Here is a 26,729-nt window from a genome sequence, read left to right as displayed (position 1 = left end):
GTAGATTAATGCAGGAAACATTTTCATTTGGGTACATAAGTTTGTTTGTCTGATTTAAACATTTATGTTAATGGCCCGTCTGGCTGCTCTTTAATGCTTTACATACTCTTGTAAACAACTTCTTAGCAAATCCATCATTTAGCTATCCTCTCTGTGTTACCCTGCTTCACCCAGGCAGTGCAGGGAGAGGCAGAGAGAGAACAGCGTTCCAGATCGAGACAAGGAGGATAACTAGGCTTCACACTTACAGAGTCGACCAGGCCCAGGCTGTACAGTTCTGTCAGATCAGCATTATTGCAGCTCGGGTTGAATTTATAGAGCGGACCCAGTGGTGTTTTATGCGTTTGCTTGATTAATTTGAAGAGCTCAACTGTTTTACTGCTGTGGTCTTTGATCAAGTTTGGTTTATTGGGATTAACCTGGGGTTCATGCGTGATCCCTGATCCATTTCGAATCATAATAAGAAAGCTCTATCTCTCCCTCTTACATTTGAGACTGTGACCTCAGGAGCCTCACATAAATATAACTGTCAGTTCGCCCTGTCACGTCACTGGGGTATTCTATCACGCCGTCGAACATCACCATCGCTACACAGCACACTTTCAGAAACTTTCACCTTTCAATTCATATTTAAGTTCACCTCTGACAATTTGCTAATCGCTACACCCATACACCCCTACGTGACGCCTTTACATCACATAAATACTACTACCTGTGAAGATGTGTCTGGTAATGTGTTGGTGCAAGGAACGTATACTGCTTCCTGGGTGTCGCTGTCAGTCAGCGTGTGTGTCGAGGGACCCCGAAGACTGTCAGTGTGTGTGTCAACCACTCCCACCGCTCCCACACCCTCCTCACCCCCCACCCACCACACACACACTGCTTCCCTGCCCTCGATAACACACACGCTCCTCACCCACAAACCTCACCCTCTCCACTCTCCATGCGACACCTCCCAGCACGCACATGCATCCCCGTCACCGACGGCTAATTGATACTTCCCTATTTATCTTCACCTCCTCGTCAGCCGGATGGCTTTTCTGTGTCACTTCACGTTTATGGACACCCAACTGCCTCGATCTGGATAATTACACTTTATGTGTTAATTGGTGTAAATACGAAGATGGGAGTTGTACGGAACATGGGGCACCGAAGCTATAAATTGTGGCGGTGATAAGTGTGGGCCCCTGCCAGGGGGACAACAGAAATACTCACAGGGACGGTGACATGTATGTCACCCCTGTCAGAGACTCAAACATGAACAGCTATGTGACATAGTGTTACCAACACACTGTTTCATGATATCTACTGTACATCACCTTGTCACCGAACCTGATATAACCAATTGGTATTAATAGGTAAAACTCCCACATTTAGCAGGGGGAGAAATGTGGTATGCAAATGTAGTATGTAATTAGTATGTAAATGAGTACCAAAGAAATTGAATAACGCAAAGCAGACAATAATAGCAAAAGCATAAATTAATTTGTTGTTTTTTTATAACAAAATGATGCATCTAGCAATTACACCAAAACTTCGGAGCGTATTAAAACGGTGTCCCAAGCCTGTGCTTTTCACATGCTAACACACAGATGGATGTTCCCTTTCATTTTCCGCTTGGTCCTTTTTAAACTTTGTGTTGTCAGCAGATGTCCTTCTGACGGAGACAAAGGGAAGGAGAAGGGGCTGGATGGCATCAGCATAGAAATGAGTTCCTCTCACTGTTCCCTGAGAAGCAGGCCTGCGCCGCCCCAGACACTGCACTACCTTTTCAACTTGCAAATGACAGTGTCACCAAATGCTATCCTTCCATCAATCAAGTCGGGGGGGTCATGAATATACAAAAGGGAGAGTGGAGCCAGCCAGCCTCCCCGTAGCTTCCCTTGGCCCAATTATACAGGCTCAGGGTTCTCTTCTCCTCCCTCTCTCTGTTCCGGGGGTAAAGGGTACAGTTGGAGACGGCCTCAGGCTTCATCAAGGTAGGTCACACATACTGGACCTCTCAAGTGGACTGCAAATACAAGTTAAATGTGGACACCAAATGTCATCTTTCTTTTACATCATTACGGCTACGGGGCATAGACAGCAGGGGGCAGTTCCACCCCCCCCCCTCTCCCTTATGCAGAAACACTTTGCCCTATACCAGACACTGCAGCCCCCCTCCGCCCCTCTGTACCAAACCCAACTAGCACCCCCTGCCCTCCCTCCCTCCTCCCCTCTCCTCCAGTCTCTCTCTGCCCCCTGTACCATACCAACCCCCCACCCCTCCAGCCGACTCACACCATTCTTCAAATCAGCTGTCAGATCATCCCAATAAATTAGCATCCAGGAGGACGCAACCCAATGCTAACGACGTCTCTGCTGAGAGAGGACCTGATAGTCGATGGCCTCTCTGATCAATACTGAGCCTCTGCACCTCTCCTCTCACACCCCTTGTTGGTCACTGAGGAAATCATCTCACGGCTTCAAAAGACACTGAAAACATTTACATTTAGTCATTTAGCAGACGCTCTTATCCAGAGCGACTTACAGTAAGTACAGGGACATTCCCCCCGAGTAGGGTGAAGTGCCTTGCCCAAGGACACAACGTCAGTTGGCAACACCGGGAATCGAACTGGCAACCTTCGGATTACTAGCCCGATTCCCTCACCGCTCAGCCACCTGACTCCCTATAAAAAAAAACATGTCTCTGTTCAAAACCAAGACATTTGATAAAACGATTGATGGAAGCTTTAGTCACAAACGTAGACACCGTCTACAATAGTGTGTCCTATTTTCTCTTGTGGTATAAAACCAAACACTTTGCAAGTACAGTACGGTAAATAGACCACAAAGCATCAATCCCCAGATACAGACACACTTTCTGTACCTGCTCTGCAATTAAAAATGTGTAGTACGAGCTGACTAATAAATCGTCTTATGAGAACTGACGTGTCTAATTGCTTTTGAATGGTGAAGGAACCTGTTCTAGCTCCAGACACTCCTGGTGAGATACCGTACATCTGAATCAGACAGAGTTGCAATGCCTTGATGAAGTACAGAACTGTAAACAAGCTTTGTTCCAATACAGTGTTTTCTTAATAAAGTATATGCTTGTTTCATATGATCCCTACACTACTCAAAACCTTCTTAATCAGACAATCTCTGAGACTGCCATGCCGTAATGAGGTGACTGAACAGAAATGCTCTAAACCAGAAACAAAAAAACGATTTGACCAGGTCTGTTTTGGGTTAGCTTTGATCAGCTTTTCCGATGTGTTAATGTGGCAACAGAACACTGGGTGAGCCTTTCAGCAGCGCGGGGAAACAGAGGGTTAATGTCTGTCTCCGGCTGAGAAAATAAATGACTTTAAATATGTAAGTGGACGTTGGAATGGGCGCTGCAAGAGTCGGGCGGGTTTGGGTAAACCAACAGTCTGTCTCCAGTCATTTATAGACCGCTATGATAAATACTATTTGTCCATGACAGTCACACGAAATAATAAACTCTGACTTCCTATAAACATTACCAAATCCTGACACTATTGATTTATAATGTCTAACAGTGACATCAAACCAAACAAACTGACAGAAACAATACCAGGGCTTGAGGAGCGGTTTGTCAACTATTAATTCTGTCAAAGGGGGTTTCGCTCTGAGCTGGGAGAGCTTGTCTTGCACTTGTCAATCTTGGCGGAGGACGGGAGAGTGGAGCGCCCGCGTGGGGCCCCCAGGCCCAATTTAGCCGTTAGCCCTAATTACCCCCATCCAGGCCTTGGCAACGACAAGGCCAGCCCGCCGTTTAAAAAGCATGTTAATTATGCAAATTATTAATTGGGCTGGTGCTTGAGGATTTGTGTTTATGCCCGGATTACAGTTAATAACTGTATCAAGCTGCATTTTAAGCATGACCTATGACAAGACATTCTGAGGTGCTGAAAGGGATATTTTCCGATACATTACCTCCTCCTCTCTTCCAAGTCCATCCCTCCCGTTAGTAGAAGCAGAATAAACGACGGGCGATTTTCCAGAAAAAGTAACAGCGAAAGATGTGCACCATTTTTAAAGGTGGTAGAGCACATTGTCAACCATAAAAAAAAACATGTGTTTATAATGTCACACACACATACCAGTGCAAACCTACACACACACACACACACACACACATAAAGGAATTTTGAAGAGGGTCTTCATGGCAGTGTAGGATTAGCTGTCAGGCTAATTGCATACACCTGTACAAGGACTAGACACGACCTGTCACTGCCTGCCTGGGAGCATTCTGAGCGCCTAAGTCTCCCCACTCCGTCAGTCCTGCCATCCTCCCTCACCCTCTCACCTACCATCCCTCCTCACCCTCTCACCTACCATCCCCCCTCATCCTCTCACCTACCATCCCCCCTCATCCTCTCACCTACCATCCCCCCGCACCCTCTGACCTACCATCCTACCCCCTCACCCTCAACCAGATTGCGAATTATACAATGACAATCGGGGGGGGGGGGGGGTCAACTTCTTCTCCAGGGTGTAAAGTAATATTTACGATTACAGGTAAGAACTATATATAACTGTATCGACCCCCCTGACCTGTTTTTACCTCTTTTGGGGGGGTCCAAGTCTTAATTAGGGGGTTCAAACCCCCCCAAGCCCCCCCGTAATTCGAGCCCTCAACCCTGCAACGCAACCAGTTCAACTTCTCCCTACCCACAAGTTCAAGCTGAGGTCATCGAAAAGTACTGTCGATTTGAGACCCATGCTCACCGTCAACAGGCTTCCATCCAAAACACTAAAACTGAAGTCCTGCTTGTAGTTCACATCCACTGCCTTTCCCAGGCTTTCCTAAAGAGAACTCCAGCCAGGTACCAAACCACGGTTCAGCTTGGAGAACACATCAACACGTAGAGTGTGGCTTCTCAAAGTTGAGCAAGCCATATGTCACCCGGTATGTCATGCTAACCCTGGTAGTGACTAGCATACCTTGGCCCCAGCAATGCAGACAGGCCCAGATATCCTGCTGCTGCTGGCCACACTCCTGGGAGTCCTGGAAGGATTTCCTGGATGGGGTTAAGCTTGATTTTGTGCTCAGACAGTCATGCATGAGTAAGAAAGTGCTACACAATACCCGAGAGCTATGAAAAGAATATCCACGGTCAAATTCTTGACATTAAGGGATTGAGCAATTTTTCTTTTCCGCCATTCCCCTTTGAAAATACCTTAAATATATTTACTTTTTGAAAGCCAGGACAAAATAACTAAACATTTTACAGTATCAATACCCAATCTAGTCCTGGTTATTCCTCTTTAAAAACACATATCAACAAGGTCAATCTATAACTCTTCGACTAGCTGGTGTCCTCAGAGGGATGTGAGTCTCACGGATACCTCTCAGATCTCTCTTTCTTGTTAAGTTTCTGTAGCAAACCTGAAGGCGAGGAGGCGACATTGCCTGTAAACAACAGCCCAGAAACTGCATCAACAGATGGGCCATGCTGAACCAGCAAACCCTTGGTGCTGCAACAGTAAACATAGATCCTGTGTTGTGGCTTCTGCTACCTAGCATTCGGGTCTCCATATAGTATGCTGCCAGCAGCGACATGGTTAAGGCTGAATGACACCATTTTGGTCAATGGCCCTTGACCGACATAAAGAAGCAGTAGAAAAGCATGTTCGGTTGTTTATCCTGTAAACACATTACTGCCCACTGCACACGCCCACAGATTTGAGGGCAACAATTATGCGTAATTGAAAAGAGAAACATGCGGAATAATAAAATGTAAAGTAATTAAATACAAACACAGACCTATAAGAAAAACAAGCCCAAGCATTTGAGCTACAATTTACGGTAACTACTTTATTCTTATGGATTTAAATGATAGCTTAATTCAGACCACAGCGAAGGCAACAGTAAATCCTGATCTGTGTGAAGGTTTGCTGCAGTTCCTCCAGAATGGTAAATATTGATCAGAGTGATTTCCCTGGGTGCGGGGGAGTAAGAGGCATCACTCAACACACTGCCGAGTAAGGGAAAACAGGAAATGTTACTGCAGAATCTGCCATTTTCCATGCAAAGTTGAATGGCTCCTTCTGTACTGCCTATGTGGAGGAGTGCTTTCGCTGGCTCGGTGAAAGGGCTCTTCATCATTGCCTAGGAGCCAGTGGAGGGAGCTCTGATGTTGATTTTACATTATTAATTTGAGACACGCAAGGTCGTAGGGGGCTGATAACCATGGGAACCACTTGTTATCTTAACACAGTTGTCAAGCTGCATCTGCATTGACTGATCGGTCAGTGATTGATAACGCCGTGCAGTGCTTAGGAAAGTTTCCTTGTGGTTAGGCATACGCGTTGCCACAACCGACGCAAATCCATCTCACTAACCGAAAATTCCCAAATGAATAACTGAATTCCGAAAGAACGTTTTACGTTTGCTCCACCTACAAGCAACAGCAGAACCATCCTCTTAAAACATACAAAACATACCCTATAAATTATCAAAACATCCAATAGTTTCCTGCTAAGAACAATCCCCCCCCCCCAAAAAAGAAATCACACACCCTGTATGAAAGAAGGCGCTACACAGAAAATAAACAGAACGAAAACCCCTGTGAAACGGAGAAACAAAGGGTCTGAATCGTGCCCAGCTGGCAGCAGATGAACTCTTCTGGAGAGGGAGCAGCCGATCCAGGGCGCCCCGAGGTCCGGGCCGGAGCCAGGACCGTAAACAGCTTTTATCAGCAATAATGATGGCATAATCCCAGCTAAAGAGGAAAGTAGCATATGGCATAAGGCTTACAACTGCAGTCCCAACAAAGCAGGGGGGATTTTCATTACAATGTCCACTTGAAGGAGGTTCTGCCAATGTGTTGTGTTTCTTACAGGTTATAATCTACCCCTGTTACAGGAACAGGACTCGGGGGAGTTTCACTGTAATGAAGATAATTTTAGTCAAGATAATGACTAAAATTTTTTTTTAAAGTCTACGCAATTATCACTAGTCCCTGTGACAGAATAACTATAGTGGCTATATAAGTATCTTACACCTTCCTCTTTGCCCACACTACCAAGGCCTTCAGACAGATCTTTTAGTGGAATAATGTGTCGCTGCCAAGATGGTCTCCAGACTGACTTCAACCTCCTTCATTGATTTCTCTCCAAGCTCAGACCATTCATTGTTTGTGACATCTTTCTGTCGGCTCTTTAACACCCTTCAACCAAATCAATTTCATATTTCTGCCAATGCCTCGCAAGGGGATGAGCAGGATGGAAACGGACTTCACATGATTTAGGAGGTCAATTTTCTGCTACAGTTTTATCTGTGGTTTTCACAAGGCTTATGAAGCTGGCATTGTGTTTATTTAAGGACATGTAATGGACAAGGAGAGACACTGTCACCGTTCACTAGGAGCTACAGTCATTTTAACAATTTCTAAACAACGGAGATAAAAACAAAGACAAAAAATATCTATATTTGTACTGGAAGACAATTTATGTAGCCTATGTTTTAAGCAACTGAAACAATTAGGCAATAAGGACATAAAAAAAGAAGATTGCATACATGCATGAATGAAAATGTGTTCCCCAGAGCTCTGTCATTGTCTTTTTTACCCTCAGAATGTTCTCGCTACACCGGCTCTTCCTACTATTAACTCAGTATTCAACACCAACAATGACCACAATAACAGCAGAAACCGACCTTGACTTTCCAGCTGAAATCTAAGAGTACCATTTGATACCAGTGTGACCCGTGCTGTAATGAGATGAATATTCTCTATTTAGCGTGGACAGCTTCAGGACAAATTCAGTGGGGAGGGCCGCCCGTGAGAGCTACATGCTGGTCACTCTTAGTTGTCAAGGTTGATTTATTGCCTCCTAGCTGTTCAATTTCACATTTTGTCCTCGTCATATCCTCGACTCGTGATCATTCTGCACTGACCCTTGTAGGGCAGGCAGGGAATATTGATAAAACAATTATCTGCTCGCCGTTCATTTGATTTTCCATTTCAATTACGGATTGGACGAGGCAAAAAGAAAAAGATTGCAGCATTGATTTTTTCTCCTACCTTACAACAGGAAGGAGGCAGCCTTTGATGGGATGGTTTGCTGACATGAAATGGAGGCAAGAGCAGAACTGCTCAGTAGATTAAGGCCTGCTGCTTCTGCCTGTTCTCCACAATAGCAACAACTCTACTTCATAGTATTGGTATTAACAGCATTTTTTTTACGCTAACATTTGGTAATAATAGACTAATAAAAGACTATTTTTAACCCAAAACAACATAAGATGTATTATAAGATAATACCCAAGACATACATGTCTTTGTGTACCACACCAATAGTACACACAGAGTACAATCCTAATACATATCCGGATCTCCACCATCCAGCTTCCAGACCAGACTAATCCCCAGCTCCACAGTGTGACGCTGGGGTTCAGTCCGGTTCCTCCCCCGGGAGAGTGCCCTCATCAGCAGGTTCATATCTGATGACTCCAGGGCTCTGGGCACGGTGACACCCCCTGCTGACCTGAGGTAACATCCATGCCTCGTCCTCTGGGGACCACAGGTCCATGAGGTCAGAGCCGTTTGTCAGTGACACCATCCCATCCTCCACCCTGTCCTGACGGTCTGCCAGTGTCTATTTGTCACTCATAAATGACAACAGGGCTGCATCATGTATGTGTGTTTGGGGGGGGGTCCTCCTCCCTTCACCACACCGGCCCCCGCCCACAACCAGACCACTAGCAGAGCTCTCCTCTGTCAGCTTGTTGTGCATCTTTCAGGGATAGTCGGACATCACCATCAACACAGATCACTGGAGATCACCAAGGGGAGCACAGTGAAACATGGACTGATCTGAACGCATGCAGACTGAAACCTGGACACGTCGAAGCATCTGTCCTCCCCTGTGATGCACAGTAACCTCCATCCAGCCGGAAGGGAGAAGAGTGATGTGTGAGGGGGAGAGACGTGTGTATCAAGAGTGGTGAGCAGGGCATGTCAAATGACTTCATTACCATATAAAGTAAATAGATTCTTCTGTAAATGATTTGGAACATTGGTAATGGGACCTGACCTAATGGGAATCCAGCTAAAACAGCCTTCTGGGAGCCTGGGAAAATCTGCCTCAGAGAGGAGCCGGCGGCAGGCCAAGACCCTGGGTAGAGGAGGGGGCGGGGAGGTGGGGCGGGTGCAAGGCTTCACAGAGATGATGGCAGGGGGGTGTGAGAGAAAAAGGAGAAAGAGAGAGAGAGAGACGCAAAAGAGAAAGGGAACGAGAAAGAACGTGGGAGAAGGAGGGGGAGAGAAGGAGAGAGAGAAGGAGAGAGAGAATAGAAGAGAGAGAATGAGTGAGTGAGAGAGAGAGGAGAGAGAGAGGAGAGATAGAATAGAAGAGAGAGAGAGAGTGAGAGAAGAGAGAGCGAGTGAGCATGAGAAAGTCGGGGGTGGGGAGGGGGGGGGCTTGGACTTCTCCAGGAATCTTCACCCATGGATGATGTTAAGAACCAGCGTCGAGCATAATCGCGTAAAAGCGCTGAGGACTTGAAAGGGGCCGATGATAATGCTATTGCTGACCAGTGATCCAGCACGATCACAGGCAGCGGCGGCGGCAGCAGCAAGGCACCCAGCGCCGCTTGGCCTCCTCGACCACGCTCCGCTCCGGTGCACACCGCGGCTCCGAGGGGAACTCACATGGCTGACCTTAAGGAAGTTTGGCTTTGATCAAAGTTTAGCGCTAGCATGATTGGGCTGCCTGCTGAAGATCAGGGGATCAGAGGGGGCTCGATGCCCGGGAGAAGAGGAGCTGGCACAGATCGGCTCCCAGGGCCACAGTCCGACCCTTCCAAAACAGGATTATGCAGGGCAATTAAGGTAATGAAGTGGCTAATGTAACGACGTATAAAGATCCTCTTCATCCCCGTCCTCTGACACAGCTCTCCTGTTTCCTGTGTCAGGTCTACCTGTCGTAACACAGCCCACACAGGCCAACTAAAGGTTGTCCTCGCCTTGTGCTGCCTCGTCAAGTTGACATGGCTAGCCTGGTACGTACTATAACACAGGAAATGACATCACAAGCACTCCAGCACAACTGAAGACATTGTGGCTCGTGGCAATGTTCGAGACACTGACCCGTGGCTGAAGAGTGTAGCAGCTCCCAGATCAGTCGACGAGAGGCGTAGGAAGAGAGGAAGAGCAGACAGAGACAGGGAGACAGAGGCGTGAAGGACCGAGACAGTGGTTTAGGACTGTGTGTGTGAGTGTGTGTGTCTGTGTGTGTCAGAGGTAGAAAGAGAGTGAAATATAGATATCTGTGTTCATCTGCGGCGAGTGCTTTGGCTCGCGCAACCCATCCCACCTCCCAACCCATCAGGCCTCCACTTGTCTGGCCGTTCCCTTTTCATTTGAACACATTTTCTAGCCCCAAATTTCACTTCAATCTCACCTCATCTCTCCATACTACATTAACCCCTGGCAATTGCCTTCCAAATGACCCCATTAAGCTGTAATTGCCTCAGCAGGCCTGCTCCCTCGCTTGTAATTCAGTGCAGCTCGCCCACCAGACGTTCCCCCGCCATTGTTTCATGTTCTGGCGCCCATCATCCAGTTCTGCCACTGCCCCCCCCCCATCCCCCCCCTCTCCTATCGTGGCCGGAGCCGTGCTACTCGCCGCTAACGCCGCCAACACCCCCCCCCCACCCCCCCCACCCCCCCTCCCCCATCCAGACCTCCGCTGTGGGCTCCCGCACCAGGCTCCAGTCTCTCTCTTCCTCTTGGCTGGCCATGCTCACAGCCCCGTTCAGAACCTCGCCGGCGATACGGTGACCACTAATACCTGCATCCACCATACGCTATGCTAATACCTGCCAAATTCATCTGAACTTTCACTATTATTCCTCCAGGGTGCATGCCGGCAGTGGATTGGCAAACAGTGCAGGTTTGCTGTCTTCAACATTAATCAGGATAGTGTTGGTTTTATGTTTCATTCTGTATTAATCACGATGGTGTTTGGTATTATTTTGCCTTTGGTATAAATCCGGACAGTGTTTGGTATGAGTGCAGCCAATGTTGACACTTGCCACGGCACCTCCAAACATCCCCTCACCTCTCCTGTTCCCACCTGGGAGCTGTTGTCAGAACTGCTCAACTTTTTGACGAGGGCCTCCATGGGTAACTAACGTGCAGATGCAGATGGGTGTGGGAAGCGATCCTGACACTGATGTATTGCAACTGGTTGCAGGTGTCAAAAGAGAAGAGAAAGGCTTGGCCAGCCATCGATGTGCATGTGTGTTGTGTGTGTGTCTGTGTGTGTGTGCCTGTGTATGTGTTGGGGTTACCCTCAGGGGGAGGGGTGGGGGGATAGCACTGATACCCATTTACCATTCCTGTCCCTCCCCTCTCAGGCACCATGTCCACAATGCCTCCCCTAACAGGTTCATTACCCCATCAAAGCCCTCCTCTCCTCCATCCCTCCCTGCTCCTCTCTGCTCATCTCCCTCTGCTTTGCTCTCCTCCCTCTCTCCTGCTCTCCTCTCCTCCCTCTCCTCCTCCTCTCCCTCTCTCTTCCCTCTCAGGATATTTATCTAGTTGTACTTTTAGTCATAACAAAAAATGCAAGAATGTTGACCTTAATATGGTAACAGCTAAGGATGGATATTCTTACATATTTAGCACCACTAAAACAATAAAACAAGGGTACTTTAAGGACACATAAACATTCTACCTAAACACACAAGCCTTCATAATGCTTTACATCTCTTTGATTCTCTCATTCTACACGTTGATTTGAATTCATGATTTCCTAGGCAAATGTTCCCTCGGAATATCAAGGTGTTTTTGTTGCAAAGCTCTAACTGATCCGGTGGGATTTGGTTCCAACAGCCTGTCTCTCCCTCGCCTTTCAACACAAAACTCTGCGCTCCAATCAAAATAGACCACCAGGGACCCCCCACCCCCCTCCCCCACCCCCCTCAGTGCTGTGATACCTGCCTCCCTGCCACAGCTCGTATAGTTATGAAAGAGCATGTATGGTACTGTTAGCAGAGAACAAAGGGCTTCCCTGTATTCATACAGTACTGCACAGCGTTAATGCATCTGAAGCCTTCAGTTTTTACCTCTCCTTTGCAGAATAGATGAAGGCTGAGAAACTAAAGGGGTTAACAAGGTCTCACCAATCATCTTTACTGATGCACTGAGGATCCAGCACAACACAATTGAGTCGTTTGTTATTCGCAAAAGGCTTTTTCTAAGATAATTATGTATTATGCTAATAATTCGATGTATGTCATTACCGACAGTTTCATTGATTAATATAAATAACATGGATCACCAATACAGGTGACTTTGGAGTGATGATCATAAACAGTTTATCCTTATACATTTATACCAGTACATCCTTCCAAGTTAAACAATAACTATACAGTCTGAAATAACATGTCTTCTGACAGAGTAAATTGTACGATTTTCTTTGAAGCTCTGTAAAATTGTGTTCATTTTTAATTAATTCTTAATTAAAATATATTACACCACAGTTTCTTCCCATCTCTCCTGATGTTCTAACATAATCAATTCAGAACCATTAATTAAAAGCTTTCGTCTCTCATCCTTAAAATCATAATGAGGCCTATTTTTCATTAACAACCTATAAGAGACTAAATAACAACGCAGGGGAGAATGGATGGCACTGGGGTAAAATGTGTCCTTTCTAGTTTCTGTAGACCTTTATCTCTGATGTGGTGTGTAACTGAATGCTGTTGCTCTGAGCAGGAGTGAATCCTCACTGATTGATATGGCTCCTTTCCACAAAAAGATTGTAAATATTTATCTGGAAGTAAAAACTGAAAATATACAGTGTACAGCATACTGTCCAAATCTATTCAATAACAATCAAGCCAGTTCATATAAGCTAGTTTCATGTATTCTATACAACATATGTATATGTAATTGTCGCTAATAACTAATGAGATAAAACATGTTTTATTATTTGTAATTTTTTACTAAAAACCCTTATTTAAATATACCATAGTATTTCGACAATTCTGAAATTAATAAGCAAACTTAGGTTCATAGTGATTGATGGACAACTACTAGCTAATATGCTTCAGATAATACATTTGGCAACCGCCAGTGCAGATAAGGCAGACAAGCCTATTGTTTTATACATTATCAACATTTTGTCATTATTTTCATTCATTATTACAAGTAATAGAAATGAATGCATCTGTGTAATAGGGAACTCCAGAACCATCATTATCCTGCTTTAAAAAAAAAGGCCTCCACGTTAAAAAAAAATCCCTCCAACTCGAGCTCTCTCTTAAGGAAGCGTAATAAGATCAGGTAATGATAGGTTCTGTTACCGGGACGACGAGGCGCATATACAGATTTTTCTCGTCCTTCTCTCTCAGGTGCTCCAGCGCTGCCTGTCAGGGCATCGTGTCTGGGTCTTCCACACGCCTGATCGAAATCGCTGCACTCTGTGTTTCAGCGGGCTGACAGCAATTTATTTGAATGTTTTGTCACACCGGAGCTGCATTTGTGTGGGCTGCTTGCCGAGGTGGCAACTGCTTGTAGCTTTCTGACACGCATGCAGGCCATTTCAACACCCCACAAACACACACACACACACACATGCCAACACTATAGGCAATTAAAAAAAGCGGAATGCTAAAACCGGTTCCTAAATCAAGCTTTGGTAAATAAGTACACAGTAGGTGTACAAGCCAACGAGAAGCTTCTCATTAATATTCAACACCTCATAAAGCATGTGAGCCTGGGGCTGTTAGCATTGTACACCTTACGAAAATGTACATCTTCATTTACACCTTCAGTCCGTACAGGTCTGTAGAAGATAAAACAACTGTGCAGTGACCTCGACCATTATGCTGCAGACAGTCAGCAGACCAGCGGCTGCTCTGCTCCTCAGGTTTGGAAATATGAGGCCAAGGCCAGTAACCGGCCCATAAGGCCATGCCCATGTCATTATGAAAACATACACCATGCTGTACAGGAAATACATCTCGAGAAATGATTTATTTACAGTCGGAGCTGAAGAAATGTCGTGTCTGTCAAGCTACAGTAAGGTATGTCACTGCTGCATACATACTGTACAACTCCTTATAATAGGAAACTTAGAATATTCAGGAAGTTAATGAAATCCTCTAAAAGACAGGAACTCTATTTTTACTCTGTTATAATTAAAGTACTGCGCAGTTATAATTTACAGCCCTCGCTTAATTGCAAGGGAAAAGGTCTGAGAGGAGATTAAAATTTGTGTGTATGTCTGTGCACGTGTGTGTGTGTGTGCACATCTGCGTCTGTGTGTGTACGTGTGTGTGTGTGTGTGTAGCAAAGATTTCTATGCATCTAAACAACAGAATCATATCTTTTAGCATCAGGGAATCAATCAAAGATTAGGTAATAAAACATGTACTGTCCTATTTTTTCCTTCTACCAGGGCCTTTGACAAATTGAGAGCAATCCAAAATCTCCATGAATCACTATTAAAGACATGTATATCATCACCAACGCATATATCTTCCCTATCCTGACCCGTAGACTAATGAGAAAAGGCCTAGAATATCTTGTCTGATTAATTAATTCAAAATGTCGGCTGTTATTCAAATGTGAGGCTGGTGTTATGTGAATAACACTTGACAGCCACGCCTGAAGAAATCATTTCTGTTTTGTGAGGCTCCTACTGCATTACTGATGATGCTTTATGGAAATGTTAGAAGCCAGGAGTATTTTTCTCCCTCCGCGCCGGCCCTCCTCCCCATGTCTCCCTCCTCCCCAGTCCTGATAGCTGGGAGACGTGCTTTCATTACTCCAGCCTGCTCACAATTAGGGTTGTTAGCCGTTCTTGCATCTGTCCTGCGTGTTTGTTCCTCAGCCAGAGCAGAACCACAGGCCAGCGCTCCAGCTCTGCAGGAGACATGCTAACAGAGAGCTAGGTCAGGGTTTGTAGATCTACATGCCACTGACACACACACACACACTGTTGCCAAAGTGACACACACTGTTTGGCTTTCCCACGTTCATATAGCTCGAGCCCACTTCATCTTTATCACTCCCCATGCCACACACTACTAATCAATGTTACTATCCACTTCTGGCTCAGAGTCCCTCGCATCGCTTGTTTTTACCCGGCATACTTAATCATGTGCCTGCAAAATTATCACAGGTGTGCAGGCAAGAACAGTAAAACGGCCCATTCTTTGATATTATACTTTTTTCTTGAGGCCTAGATTCCTGAGGCAGCGGTGAGGGTCGGGGGAGAAGACGGATGGGTTGGAGGAGGAGGGATGCAGGACTGGAAGCCTGTGGGCCTGCCTGGTGCAGACCACTCCATCGCTGCCCTCATCAAGCATGGATTCTAATCAGGGCTCGGGAGATATAAGGCGCTCAGTCATTAAATAAATTAACTCTGCCACTCCATGCTCTCCTTCAACACCCCAGAGAGGCCCGGCCGTGATCTGAATACTTACACAGGCATCAGGAGGCCCGCGTCTTCACTCTACCACCTGACAGAGCTCATACACACACACACACACAGTCACACACACGGTTACACACACACACACTGTATATACACAAACATAGACACACGTGCATGCACACACACACACACACACACAAACACACACACACCAACCACCAGCACTATCAGAGTGGCTATTTTTCATTATTTATAGAAGGATGAGAGCCACGCCTTGTGTCCTAACCCAGCTACGCTCCAATTTGCATGGGAAGCTTCTCACTTTACGTAATTGTATTAAAAACCCTAAAAGCAGACAAAGGGCATTTACTGTGCAGAATATCAACTGGGATATCCGGTTGAAATCGCCACGTTATGTATCTTTAAGGTGCAAGCAACAGACAAAGGAAAAGAAAACACAGCCGGTTGGCAGTCATCGTGGAGAGACGTGGAAGATGAAGGTTGGAGAGTCAGACTGTTGCCACTCACCGAGAGGAACGACTTGAAGTCAGATGTCTCAGTGTGGCGGCCCAGATCACTGACACACACAATCAAAGCCTAAAACACTCCTCCAGCAGGTGACACTGCACCAGGCTTACGAGGGGGAAACCGATTCGCTGTTTCCAAATGTGATATCTGAGCTCTCACACGGTCTCTCACACAGTGCAGGCCTAACACACATCAGTCACCGTGACAACAGAGGTGCTGCAGATCTGAGGGGCAGGGGAAAGGTAAATACTCCATGTCAGCATAAAAGCCACTGTCAAAACTCACAATCTGAATTTCCGCGGCTTTGTGCGGAGACTAATGTCTTTCAAAAGCCTGGCCATACACGGTGTCTGGTAACGCTGCAATTCTCCATTACCCAGAAATGAAATACCTGGTAAAGGTGGAAGTGATATTAGTGAAAGTAAGGAGAGAGCAGACGGGTCAGGGGGTCTGTGGCAGACCCAATTAAATATTCATGTGTCTCGCAGAACACAGCAGATACAGATCATTATCACGGCAGCTGCACACCTCTCGCTGTTAGCACCTCTGTTCTCCTATTGCTCTACCTATCAGGAATGAAATGAATTTGACACAAATATCGGTTTATATTCTTTGTTTGAGTGGCAAACTGGCTTTTTGTAGTTGTTGTTGTTGTTGTTGAACTCCCACAAGCAGCAACATGAGCGAGATACCCCAACACGTGAGGACCCAGCCCCATCTTAAATTCACTACAAGCAACGAACAACCCAATCCTGCCTCCTTCTTGGGGTGAAGGAGAGAGAGACAAGCCCAGCAGTACTCTGGATGACCTCCACTTTCTATGGAGAAGAGGAACCAGCCCTTTTCTGCTTTTCAATCCCCCCCCCGTCAAAGAGGAGCGAAAAGGAAGGGACCAGCGTTGCCCAAGTCGCCGTCATCAATCACGGCTTCCTGGGAGCAAGCGCGTATTAATTTCTGTCAGCCTAAACATCGCGGCGTATTGTTGTGGCGCGGCACGGTCCTCGTTCGGCAGCAGGCGCGGGCAGCTCCTCCTGGCTGCAGCATGCCAGGACCGACACGGATGCGCTCCCCAGCCAGAGGGCCATCCTCCCTGGGGCTCCGACACCAATTAAGCCGTCTCTCCGAGAGACAAAACCCAGGAGCCGGGCCTCTCTGTCGTAACACGAGCCGGCACCCGGGCGGCTGGGCACTGGCCATCTCTCTCCATGGCTTCAGACATACAAACTAACTTCAAGGTCTTAGGTAAAGAAAAAAAGGGAACATGCGTTCAGTTTAGGCTCGCGTTTTTACGTACGGCAGCTCCGGTTAGAACGTGAAGACATGGCTGTGCTCTGTATTGTACTAAGAGCACCCACAGTAAATCAGCTTAGTCAATAGTTACAGTAGCACCTAATTCCCGTATCAGATGACCAGGCTTTTAAAGCATATCCCATTGTAAACATTGATTAAAAACAGCATCAACTGATAAACAATCCCAGAACAACTGAATAGAGTAATGCAGGACGGTCGATATTTGGTAATGGAGCCGAAGCTGGTCATTCGCTTGCTTTTAGACATTTACATCAGATTTTATGTTTTTATAGGTTCCGTTTGGTAGGCAGGGAAATTCTGCCTGTCAGGACAGAACAGAACAACGCTAGGTTTGTTATGAATTAAATATAAGAAATCTTAACACAGCAGCCAATAAGAATTATTTGCCTTATTAAAGCACCAGAAGACGCTGATTAAATTTTCATTGCATTGCCGGCTTTTTTTTTCCATGTTTCTGCCTTCAATACATCATTCTAATGTAAGAACCGTGTGGAACAAAGGGCCACAGAACAATGAGGAAGGAGACTTAATTTCAAGCGTGCAAATGAGGAGAAGGGAGAATGCAGTATCTTGGTTGAAGAACAAAAACAACAGATTCTACAATAACATACTGGCTTTTCACTATCACTGGCACACACACACACTGTAGAGTGCTAAACACGGTAAAACATTGCTAAATACAGTATCAACCTTAGAAGGTTAACATAAATCAGGAAGCTAACAAACACTAAGAATAGGAAAGAGTCACTTGTATGAGTGATCTCTCACGATTCGGTATGCTAATTACCAATGTGAAACATTTTTTAAAGTGCCACACACAGAAAGCAAACCAAACAACATTACAATTTATAAAATCCTGTTCTGTGTGGACACTCAATACTGAACAATAAAAAAAAATCAGCCAAGCTAGTTTTTCAGCTTTCAGAGTGTTCAGGGAGTGAGAGAACATCAGGCGTCTGGTGCCCCGTGAGAACACCCCTTCCTTGAAACACTGGAGATAATGACATGGAGAACTATAAATAGCTGTATCATTACTGGGGACTTGCTTTGTTCCAGCCTTTCCATCCAACAGTCTTTACACTAATAACAGCTATATAGGAGGACTGGCCCACGTTCTAATGACGCGACTTTACAACATTAAGACCTGGATCGGAACAGAACGACGACACTTGAAACATCGACGAGCCAAACATCTGCTCCACTTCTTAGTGGTCAGCTCATCTAATCAATATCATGCATCACTCCCTCACACATCAACCCCCTGTAATGTAGTCCCAGCAATGCAATCTAGGGTAAGCTAGTGTAATATATTAATCTGAATGCATCTAAAACTAATTGGTTTTCACGTAATAATTTTCTGTCACTGGCAAGGGTGTCCATGGTGAGCAGGAGTAATTGGATATTTTGCTGTACTATGTACATGTCACAAGCATTGTGGTAAGTGAATGGCTTTTTAAGCTTTTACGCTTGCTGACAAAATTATTGATGACAATGCATCACAAATTGTACTTATGTCATATGTCAAGCGAAAAAAGTATCAAATATTAAAAACAGTCGTAGCTGGAGGAAAACGTTCCTTTTTCGAATGAAATTTTAATGTACCGATACTGAGTGCAATTTGGCAAACCAGCATTGAGTAGCTGACAATTCAAAGGTGATTCTCAAATTCACCAGCCAATCTCTCTCTGGTCTGAGGAGCACACTAGTGTAGTAATCGGTTAGCAGAGAGGAGACATTTTGGTAACAAACACCAGAAGTCTAATGGAGAACCATTCAATATAATTCCACATTCATGCTGGAATTCAACACATTGTTCCGCCTGCTCAGAGGTGTTTTTACTACAGTAATGTCTCTTTTCTGCACACCAGCCGTCAGTAAGGTGGGTGTCAGTGTGTGTGTGGTGTGAGTCCGTCATCTGCTTAGCAGTGAGAGAGAGTGTTACACAGAAGTTGGGGAGGGGGGGCCGGGGGGTGGGGAGGTTACCGCGGAGACAGAAAGAGGCATACTTTAGCTCCGAACTCGTCGATGTCAAACGTGTGAAAAAATGTGTGGTTGACGCAAAGAAGTGTAGAAGTGTTTTCCTAAACCACCGATCAGTTGTTATGTTTCTCTTCTCTGTCTTGAGAGGGCTACTGCACCATGTCTGCCATGCCTAATTAGCAACTAGCATAAACCATGAAAAGAAATTGCAATTAACCTACAAAAATATTGTTGGAGGATGCTAATTGTTATGCCAATTGCCATAAAGGCTAATTTGCATAACGTATGTAAAAAAAAAAAAGATGGGCTGTTGTTCACACAGGAGCCTGCAGAAAACGCTCCGAGACATGGAGCAAGAGTCTGTGTGTGTGTATGTGTGTGTGTGTGTGTGTTTGTGTGTGTGTGATAGGAGGGGAGAACTACAACAGTGGATTACAATACCGAAACACCTCCTTATTGGAATCGCAATCTACAGAGTGACGACACTGTGCTTAGTCAGACAGAATGAAATACGAACACCAGAAACACAACTATCGCTTGACACGAAAGCTTCTTCCAAACTGTCAGGCCTGATATGCATTCCTTTCCCACTTCTCCTTCTTTGTCATTTGGTTTCGTAGTCGCGGCTGTGGGGAGAAAAGGATGGGATTTGGGCGCTGCTTAGATAACGGCCACATCTTCCCAATCCCCCGCTCGCGGTGGAGGAAGTGCTAGTGGCCCTGCCATTGAGCTGTGCAGAACCCACGCTGGGAGAGAGTCTTTCTGCCGAGCATTATCTAGTCACTGCAGCCGCGGCACTGGGGCTCTCTCTAACAAAAAGAAGCCTGAGTCAATTGTCTGTCTGTTGAATGGCTTTCTGTTCCCTGGCATATATTCACTGTGGCATTTAGAGCAAATCAACACTAAAACAACCAGAGGCTGAAGAACAAAGCAGTCTTCACAAGTATTGACTTTTGATCTTCTGTCATGGGGAAGATGGTTTCACTCTGAGATCTACTAAATTAAAGTTTAAAAAAATAATTTACGGTAATTTTTTTACAATAACTGAAAAAGTACATATGTTAGTATGCACAAAACAATAATAACAGTAATAATAATAATTCATTATATTACCGTCACCCCAGATTTAGGAGGCTCATTAACTGTTTGTCAGAGTGCACTGAAATTAATGCTCCCTAAAGGGTTCAGAATGCTTACCTCCTCAGTCCTAACTCTATTTACTCAAGGTAATGCTTTTAGTCAACCTTGCATGTGGTTAATTACCTCCTCCTTCTGAAATGTATTTAGCTTGTCCTGTGTCCCAACACAGCCCACAGACACAGAGACAGAAACACTGCAGCCCGTCGAGCGGAGCCACCAGGCTGACATGAAGCCCTGTGTCCAACAGCATACTGAAACACTGGAGCCTTTTCTAATCCACTGCCCTGACCAGTGGATCTGAGCATTTATCAGCCTGAGCCCACGACAGCCCCCAACCTCTGCAGACCACCCGTTCTCCAACTTGACGAGTCAAAGGTCAGAAAAACAACAAGTCAATACGGCAGCCGGGAGGAGAGCTGTACTGCTCGGCGTCGGCGGGGGCTAAGCCTCTCTCTGTGCAACACTGTGATTTAGCCTGTAATAGTTTTCTGTAATCTCTTTCTATTGATTAAACCTCACATCAAAGGGGAGTCCTGCTGCAGAACCTCTCTCTTCCTGGTCAGATGTACCGCATGGAAGTAATCTTTCACCTTTGTTATTCTGGCCACTGCTGCTGCTGTTAGGAGCTCTTCCTCCAGGACAGGAAGGGAGAAAGCGGCGAGAGAACACCAGCCCATTGTGAGGAACCTCTGCAGAACTCATCTGATTAACACACACACCGCATGCTGTTGGTTCACCTGAACACGCCATGGGCCAATATGACAGTATACTGTACTCTGCAGTACTTATCTTTATCTAGCAGGATTTTCTTCATCTAGCTCACGGACAAGCCGGAAGGCAGCCCAGAGATGGCGTGGAGGAAGAAATAGCAAACACATTTCCTCGATTCCAAATATGACCGGCACACAATAAAATATAATCACGGAGAAAAGGATGATAATACGTTTATAACTGCTGGAACAGTACAGTATCTTCTACAGTATCCTCATTTGAATGCAAAACCAAGAGAAACTGATGAGAGAACCCCTGCTAAAAACACTCAATTTACTGACAGGCAAATGACTTCATGCAGCCACTTAATCTACTTTCTTGCATAATGCTCTCTAATTAGCATATCAAAGTGAATTAATACTTCTAGGGCATTAGCGACTAGAAACTCTTCTCTGAGCAAACAACAGGAGTTAGAGGAGAGACCAAAACTTTTAAACGCATCTTAAGGTTGAAAAATATCTCTATTAATCTATAACAATAAGCATCTGTCATCCAATCACACAAATGACGACCAGCTGATCTCACACAGAATTAACCCTCTTCCTCCAGCCAACATTGATTTGTCCATAACATTTTATTTTTTTCAATGTTCCATCAGTTTGCAGTTTTATGTGGAGAGCATGAGCCATCACTACACAGCCAGCATAGCTACGTTTGTTTGCTGGACTGCTGTCAAATTCACGACGGAAAATAATTTCTCCCGGATGGGATCATCACCAGGCTAGAGGAGCTTGGCCTCTGTGCCACTTGAGTGAACATGAAAGGGCTGAAGAGGCTCTGTGTGTGATGCTCACAGTGGGCCAGTGAAACACTGCGGTCAACAAGGCCACCAGCCCAACGGAGATCCCACAACGGCAGACAGGGGAAGGCTGTGACTCCCAACCGCAGGTTAACCACACACACACACACACTGAATCTCTCTTGTTTAAACATGCACACATGCACACACAATCAATCTCTCTTACTAAAACACACACACACACACATGATCCTGTCTCTCTTCAAACGTAAATGCTAACCATGTTTATTGTCTGTGTTTATGTCGCTACAGTACAAACACATCATGTTTGATGTATTTGAGTCTTATTCCATCGTATTTGACACTGTTTACAAAATACCCATGTGTGTAGTGAATTCAAAGTTCTACCTCACCTCTTTGATTTCAAAAGAAAAAACATATTATCACATACTGAATAACCACACAATGTAACTGAAGAAGTCAAACAAAAAGCAAAACTACCGTCAGTATAAAACAGAAGGTTCTCTGATTAGCATGACATCCTTAATGTCCATATTACCTTTCATGAAACCCGTCCTTTGTATTACAATAAAGGGAAACACTGTAGGCTAACTCAAAATTACAGACTGTAGCTCATCTATTCCAAACTGTCAAACTGTTTCAACTTAAAACCTATATTTCTCAAGATTCAGCATATGAGTTCATCTAAACTGCAAGATTTAAAATTGAGTGCTCAAACTAGGTAGCGTACAAAATATGCTCCATCGCTCACGATTTGGTTATTCGTTTGTAAAAGGCATTTAAACAAGAGCCATCAGAGAAATTACAGCCGATTACAACAACTGAACTGGTAAACAAGCTTATTTAAATAATTAGCATACTTAAAGACCCTCACGATTTGATTAGATCTTAAACATAATTTTAGATATTAATATGTAATATTGTATCCAGTATGGGGCCATGGTAACATGGGTTCTACAGGTGGTGTTGAAATCCTTTTGAATAAAAGACCCCACACATCCTCAAAATATTCTGAATTCATTTCTGCCTTTTACCTCATCCTACTTCTCACCTTCCCTCTGACAGGCATAAAGAACACCTCAACTAGGCTAGAAATCCAAGCATCCCTTGTCTGCCCCTGCGGACACCTCCTGTGGTCCAGAAGTTCATTAAGTTTTATGATCGTTTCCAAGTCCCCTCTGACTGCAAAGCACACAAAGGCCACAAATCTGGTACAGCATCGTGTGGTATTTGGAAGCAGTAGAAAACAAATTGTAGGCGTTACTATTTGTTTTAGGTTACAGAATTGATATAGGCCTACTATGCACACCAACACAAATGAAAAACTTAGCAGCAGTATTTCCAGGATAGCATTAATCTAATATATAACTCATTGCCATTGCCATCAGATTTGACCTGCAGAAACAAGCAGTGGCTAAAGATGAACCGACGCTACCTAACATTCGGAAACGAACCTATATTATTTTGTAGAATACACTGTTATGATGCGTGGGCATAAGAATATCCATCCTTGCAAACTGTTACGTCCATCAAAATAGTAGGTATATTTGACGAGACCTTACGTTTATGATATTTTTACTCTCAAAGATAGTAGGCTACCCAATCAAAAACATGAGCGACACCAACATTTAGCCTCATGTTAAACCATAACCGACAAAAAAGCCTGCGGCACAATTTTCCCAAATATCTGCCTAACTTTCTATTCATAAGCTTTTCTTTTTTTTAACACGCTCAAAGCTCTGCATTTCAAAGAACCCAAATGAGAGTTATGCTACTTGATTTGCATAAACTTTATAAATTGTTTGTATTACAAAATAATAATTGTAATTGTTTGAAGTTTGATTTTTTCCCCACACATTTACATGTGCATTAAATGTGTTCGCGTTAGGATGTAAGTCAGCAATGGACTATGTACTACTGCAAATATTCCCGTCGGTTGAAACTAAATTACTTTAATAAATTAAAAAAATCTAAAATTAAGGCGATGAAAAGGCTATGAACTGTCTGATCGCTGGATTTGAATATATATAGATATTATTTTTACGTATATCGTGTATTGTATAGCATGGTCGCCTGTGTTTAAGGTGCAGAATTTCCTTCACAAGACACGGGGAACGCTGGAGTGGATCCTGCTGAAGCGGCATACGTGCAGGTTGCCTGCTTCTCCGTGACATCGCTTAAACCTTTGCCAAAGACGTTCTGCTCATTTAAAAAGGATGAACACACTCCACAATTGCACATCAGAACGGCTAAAACAATTTTATAAATTGCCCCGTTTCAGTTCGACCTATCTTATAATGAGCGTAAACCACGTCTCCCGCTTGACATCCACGAGGTGTCTGCCAACGGAGTAAAGATGGCGGTGTGGAAACGCTTGAGCAATACAATCGTTATGTATCTTCTTCATGCAAACCTGTACTTCTGTCAGTTCTTACCTGTTTTTTCTTTGATCTCGCAGAGTACGCTGAAGAGTGCAGGCTTCATTCTGTGGCAGTTCAGTCCATGTTTCCTGTTTCAGTATAAGACAAGAACCAACATTGATATATAGTCACTATAACACAACATTTGTCCAACTTCAAGAAATTAAAAAGAACTGTTTGATTGTTTTGTTCTTTAAACAATAGCTTAAAGCAGGTGTTTTTCATGAGTGTAGCCAGTTGGCATGTAGCTCATATCAAAGTTGAAATTTGGACCTAAACTGGTTTTTCTAATATAATTGCTTTTTGAAAGATGAGCCAACTACTACAGATAGATTTATAAATTAGTTTTTACATGGCTTGTGCTTTTTCACGTTAGGACAAACGGTTCTGATACACTATCCATTAATACAAAAGTATCCTAAATATATGTCAGATGTATTATATATCATTAACCTTTATTATTGACTTTATCTCAGGATATAGGCATTATTTTTGCTAATATGCATCAGTCAGCAGGACTCTGGTGCCAAGGAAATCTACATGGACTCATAAAAGCTACCAGGTCTTCCTCTAACTTTTTATGGACTCCACATGCGCCAATACAAGTTTCAAAACTATAGCAAAAAGCTGTCATTATTACTTGTTATAGGCCTGAATGTGAATGACTTTAATGTGAATGTTTCATCCTGGACATTCGGTTCATTAGTTCTTCACACACATGGAACGATTAGTGACCTGCGGACCACAACTGAAAAATTGTGCGTCAACGTTTTGAGGAGCAAATAAAACATATAAATGAACCAACTTTGCTTGCGCCTCGTCCAGACTTTGGTCAGTTATCGTCATAATTTGGTGAAGAATGTCACCAATGTCTTGTTTTCTTCCGTCCCCATCAGTGCCATCATGTACGTGTGGCGGCGGCAGTGCCATGCCTCCTTGTACCGAGTGGCCAGACAAACTGACACCGCCAAGAGACTGCATGATCCGGGCTTGTTCATCCATAGTAGCCGCAACAGAGTCCATGCACTTGTACTGAGCCACACAAAAGGAAAAACTCATAAACACGAGCAACTACAACATGTGTTGTGAAAAAAGAGATGGTGTAAGAAAAATGTGCGTTTAAACGTATAAAAATATGAATCAGTGACTACCATTGATGATGTCAATATCGTGTCCAAGTAATCGCTTTCTTGCAATACTCTCTATTTACGCACGACCCGCAGAGTGATGATCTGTGAATATAGTCCAAAGATAAATAAGCTTTTAATTTTTCAAAACTTCTTTGTCAAAATGACCATCGCTGTCCATCGTATCCTGCACGAATCCTCTTGCCAATTTGTCTTTCTCTGATTTGATGTGGTGAGTACCGACGCACCTCGCTCATCTGCTTATTAACGATCTTCTTTTGCGTTCTCGTACAATTCCTCTTGAAAATGTTCAAATCCCCATCATAAATAACAGCCAACAAAATATCCAATTTGGCAATTTGTTGAAAAGAAAATAGGAAAAATGTACTATTGGCTACTTTAGGTAGAAATAATGTACTTGCCAAGTGTAAATATACTCAAATAATTTCCCAAAGAACACAACATATCAAAATAAATCATTGGCGGCATCAGTGCCAAATGTACTTATACAAAAATATGAAATGTACAAAAAGTTGATAGCATTAGTGGGAAAATATTAGAAAAAATAACAGCGAGAAAATTAATTAGTCTACAAGCTGTAAAGCGATGCGCAAAAATATCTGCCTGCTGAAATTTATGAGCCCGAGTCTCTGCCTGTGTGCTTTATGTTGTTTGATGGCAGCGGTAGTGAGCGATTGACAGTGTGCCAATGCCACTCACTCAGTGCAGACGTGTCAGCGCACGAGCTGTAGAAAAAAAGATAGATACAAAATCGAAATAAAAATGCACGCTCCGCCCTTCAGAGGAGGGGTCTATGTTCTTGTCACTTCTCGCTGGAACACCGAAAACAAAATGCTACAGCAATACTAGGACTGTGATTAAAATGATCAAATAACGGGAGAGTCCCACTTGCCGTATGCCTCAGTCACGCGTGCTCGTGCACCTAAACGCCGTCAGAAACTATTCCACCCATAATATAGATTCACTTAACTCTCAAAAGTAAGTGCATGATCAGAGTTTTATATAGTTTGGTAAAGAACTGATAATGAATTGCACGGGATCTCTCCTTCCCACTACTCCTCTATGGTCGCAACACCAAGCCGTGGCGCACAGAGCAGGCAAGCAGTGACATGTTTATAATATTACAACTAAGCCCCTCCAACCAATCCACTAAGAGTATGCCTACGATTGACGACGAGTGTATCCAATGGTGGAAGGTGCATGGTTCTAAAGCCCACCCACCACATCCCTCTATCATCACCGAGCTTGTACAAAAGCACAGGAACT

General features: G+C 44.3%; 1 protein-coding gene across 8 annotated transcripts in view; it reads right to left on the bottom strand.

Annotated features, from left to right (window-relative positions):
* pbx3b (pre-B-cell leukemia homeobox 3b) overlaps positions 1–26,526 on the bottom strand; it is a 61,116-nt gene extending 34,590 nt beyond the window's left edge. For 6 of the 8 annotated variants that reach the window (XM_062451663.1, XM_062451667.1, XM_062451669.1 and 3 more), the window contains exons 1-2: positions 25,121–25,460; positions 24,331–24,404 (exon numbers count right to left, since the gene is read on the bottom strand). In XM_062451663.1, the coding sequence (XP_062307647.1) occupies positions 24,331–24,404; positions 25,121–25,374 (328 nt within the window). In that variant the 5' untranslated portion in view covers positions 25,375–25,460. The other 2 variants (XM_062451664.1, XM_062451665.1) reach the window with 2 other exon arrangements.
* Positions 26,527–26,729: the final 203 nt, after the last annotated feature.

Source organism: Osmerus eperlanus, chromosome 25, assembly GCF_963692335.1.
Source record: "Osmerus eperlanus chromosome 25, fOsmEpe2.1, whole genome shotgun sequence".
NCBI classification, from domain to species: domain Eukaryota; kingdom Metazoa; phylum Chordata; class Actinopteri; order Osmeriformes; family Osmeridae; genus Osmerus; species Osmerus eperlanus.
The sequence above is the reverse complement of the archived record's forward strand: the minus strand, read 5'-3'. Positions and strand labels throughout refer to the sequence as shown.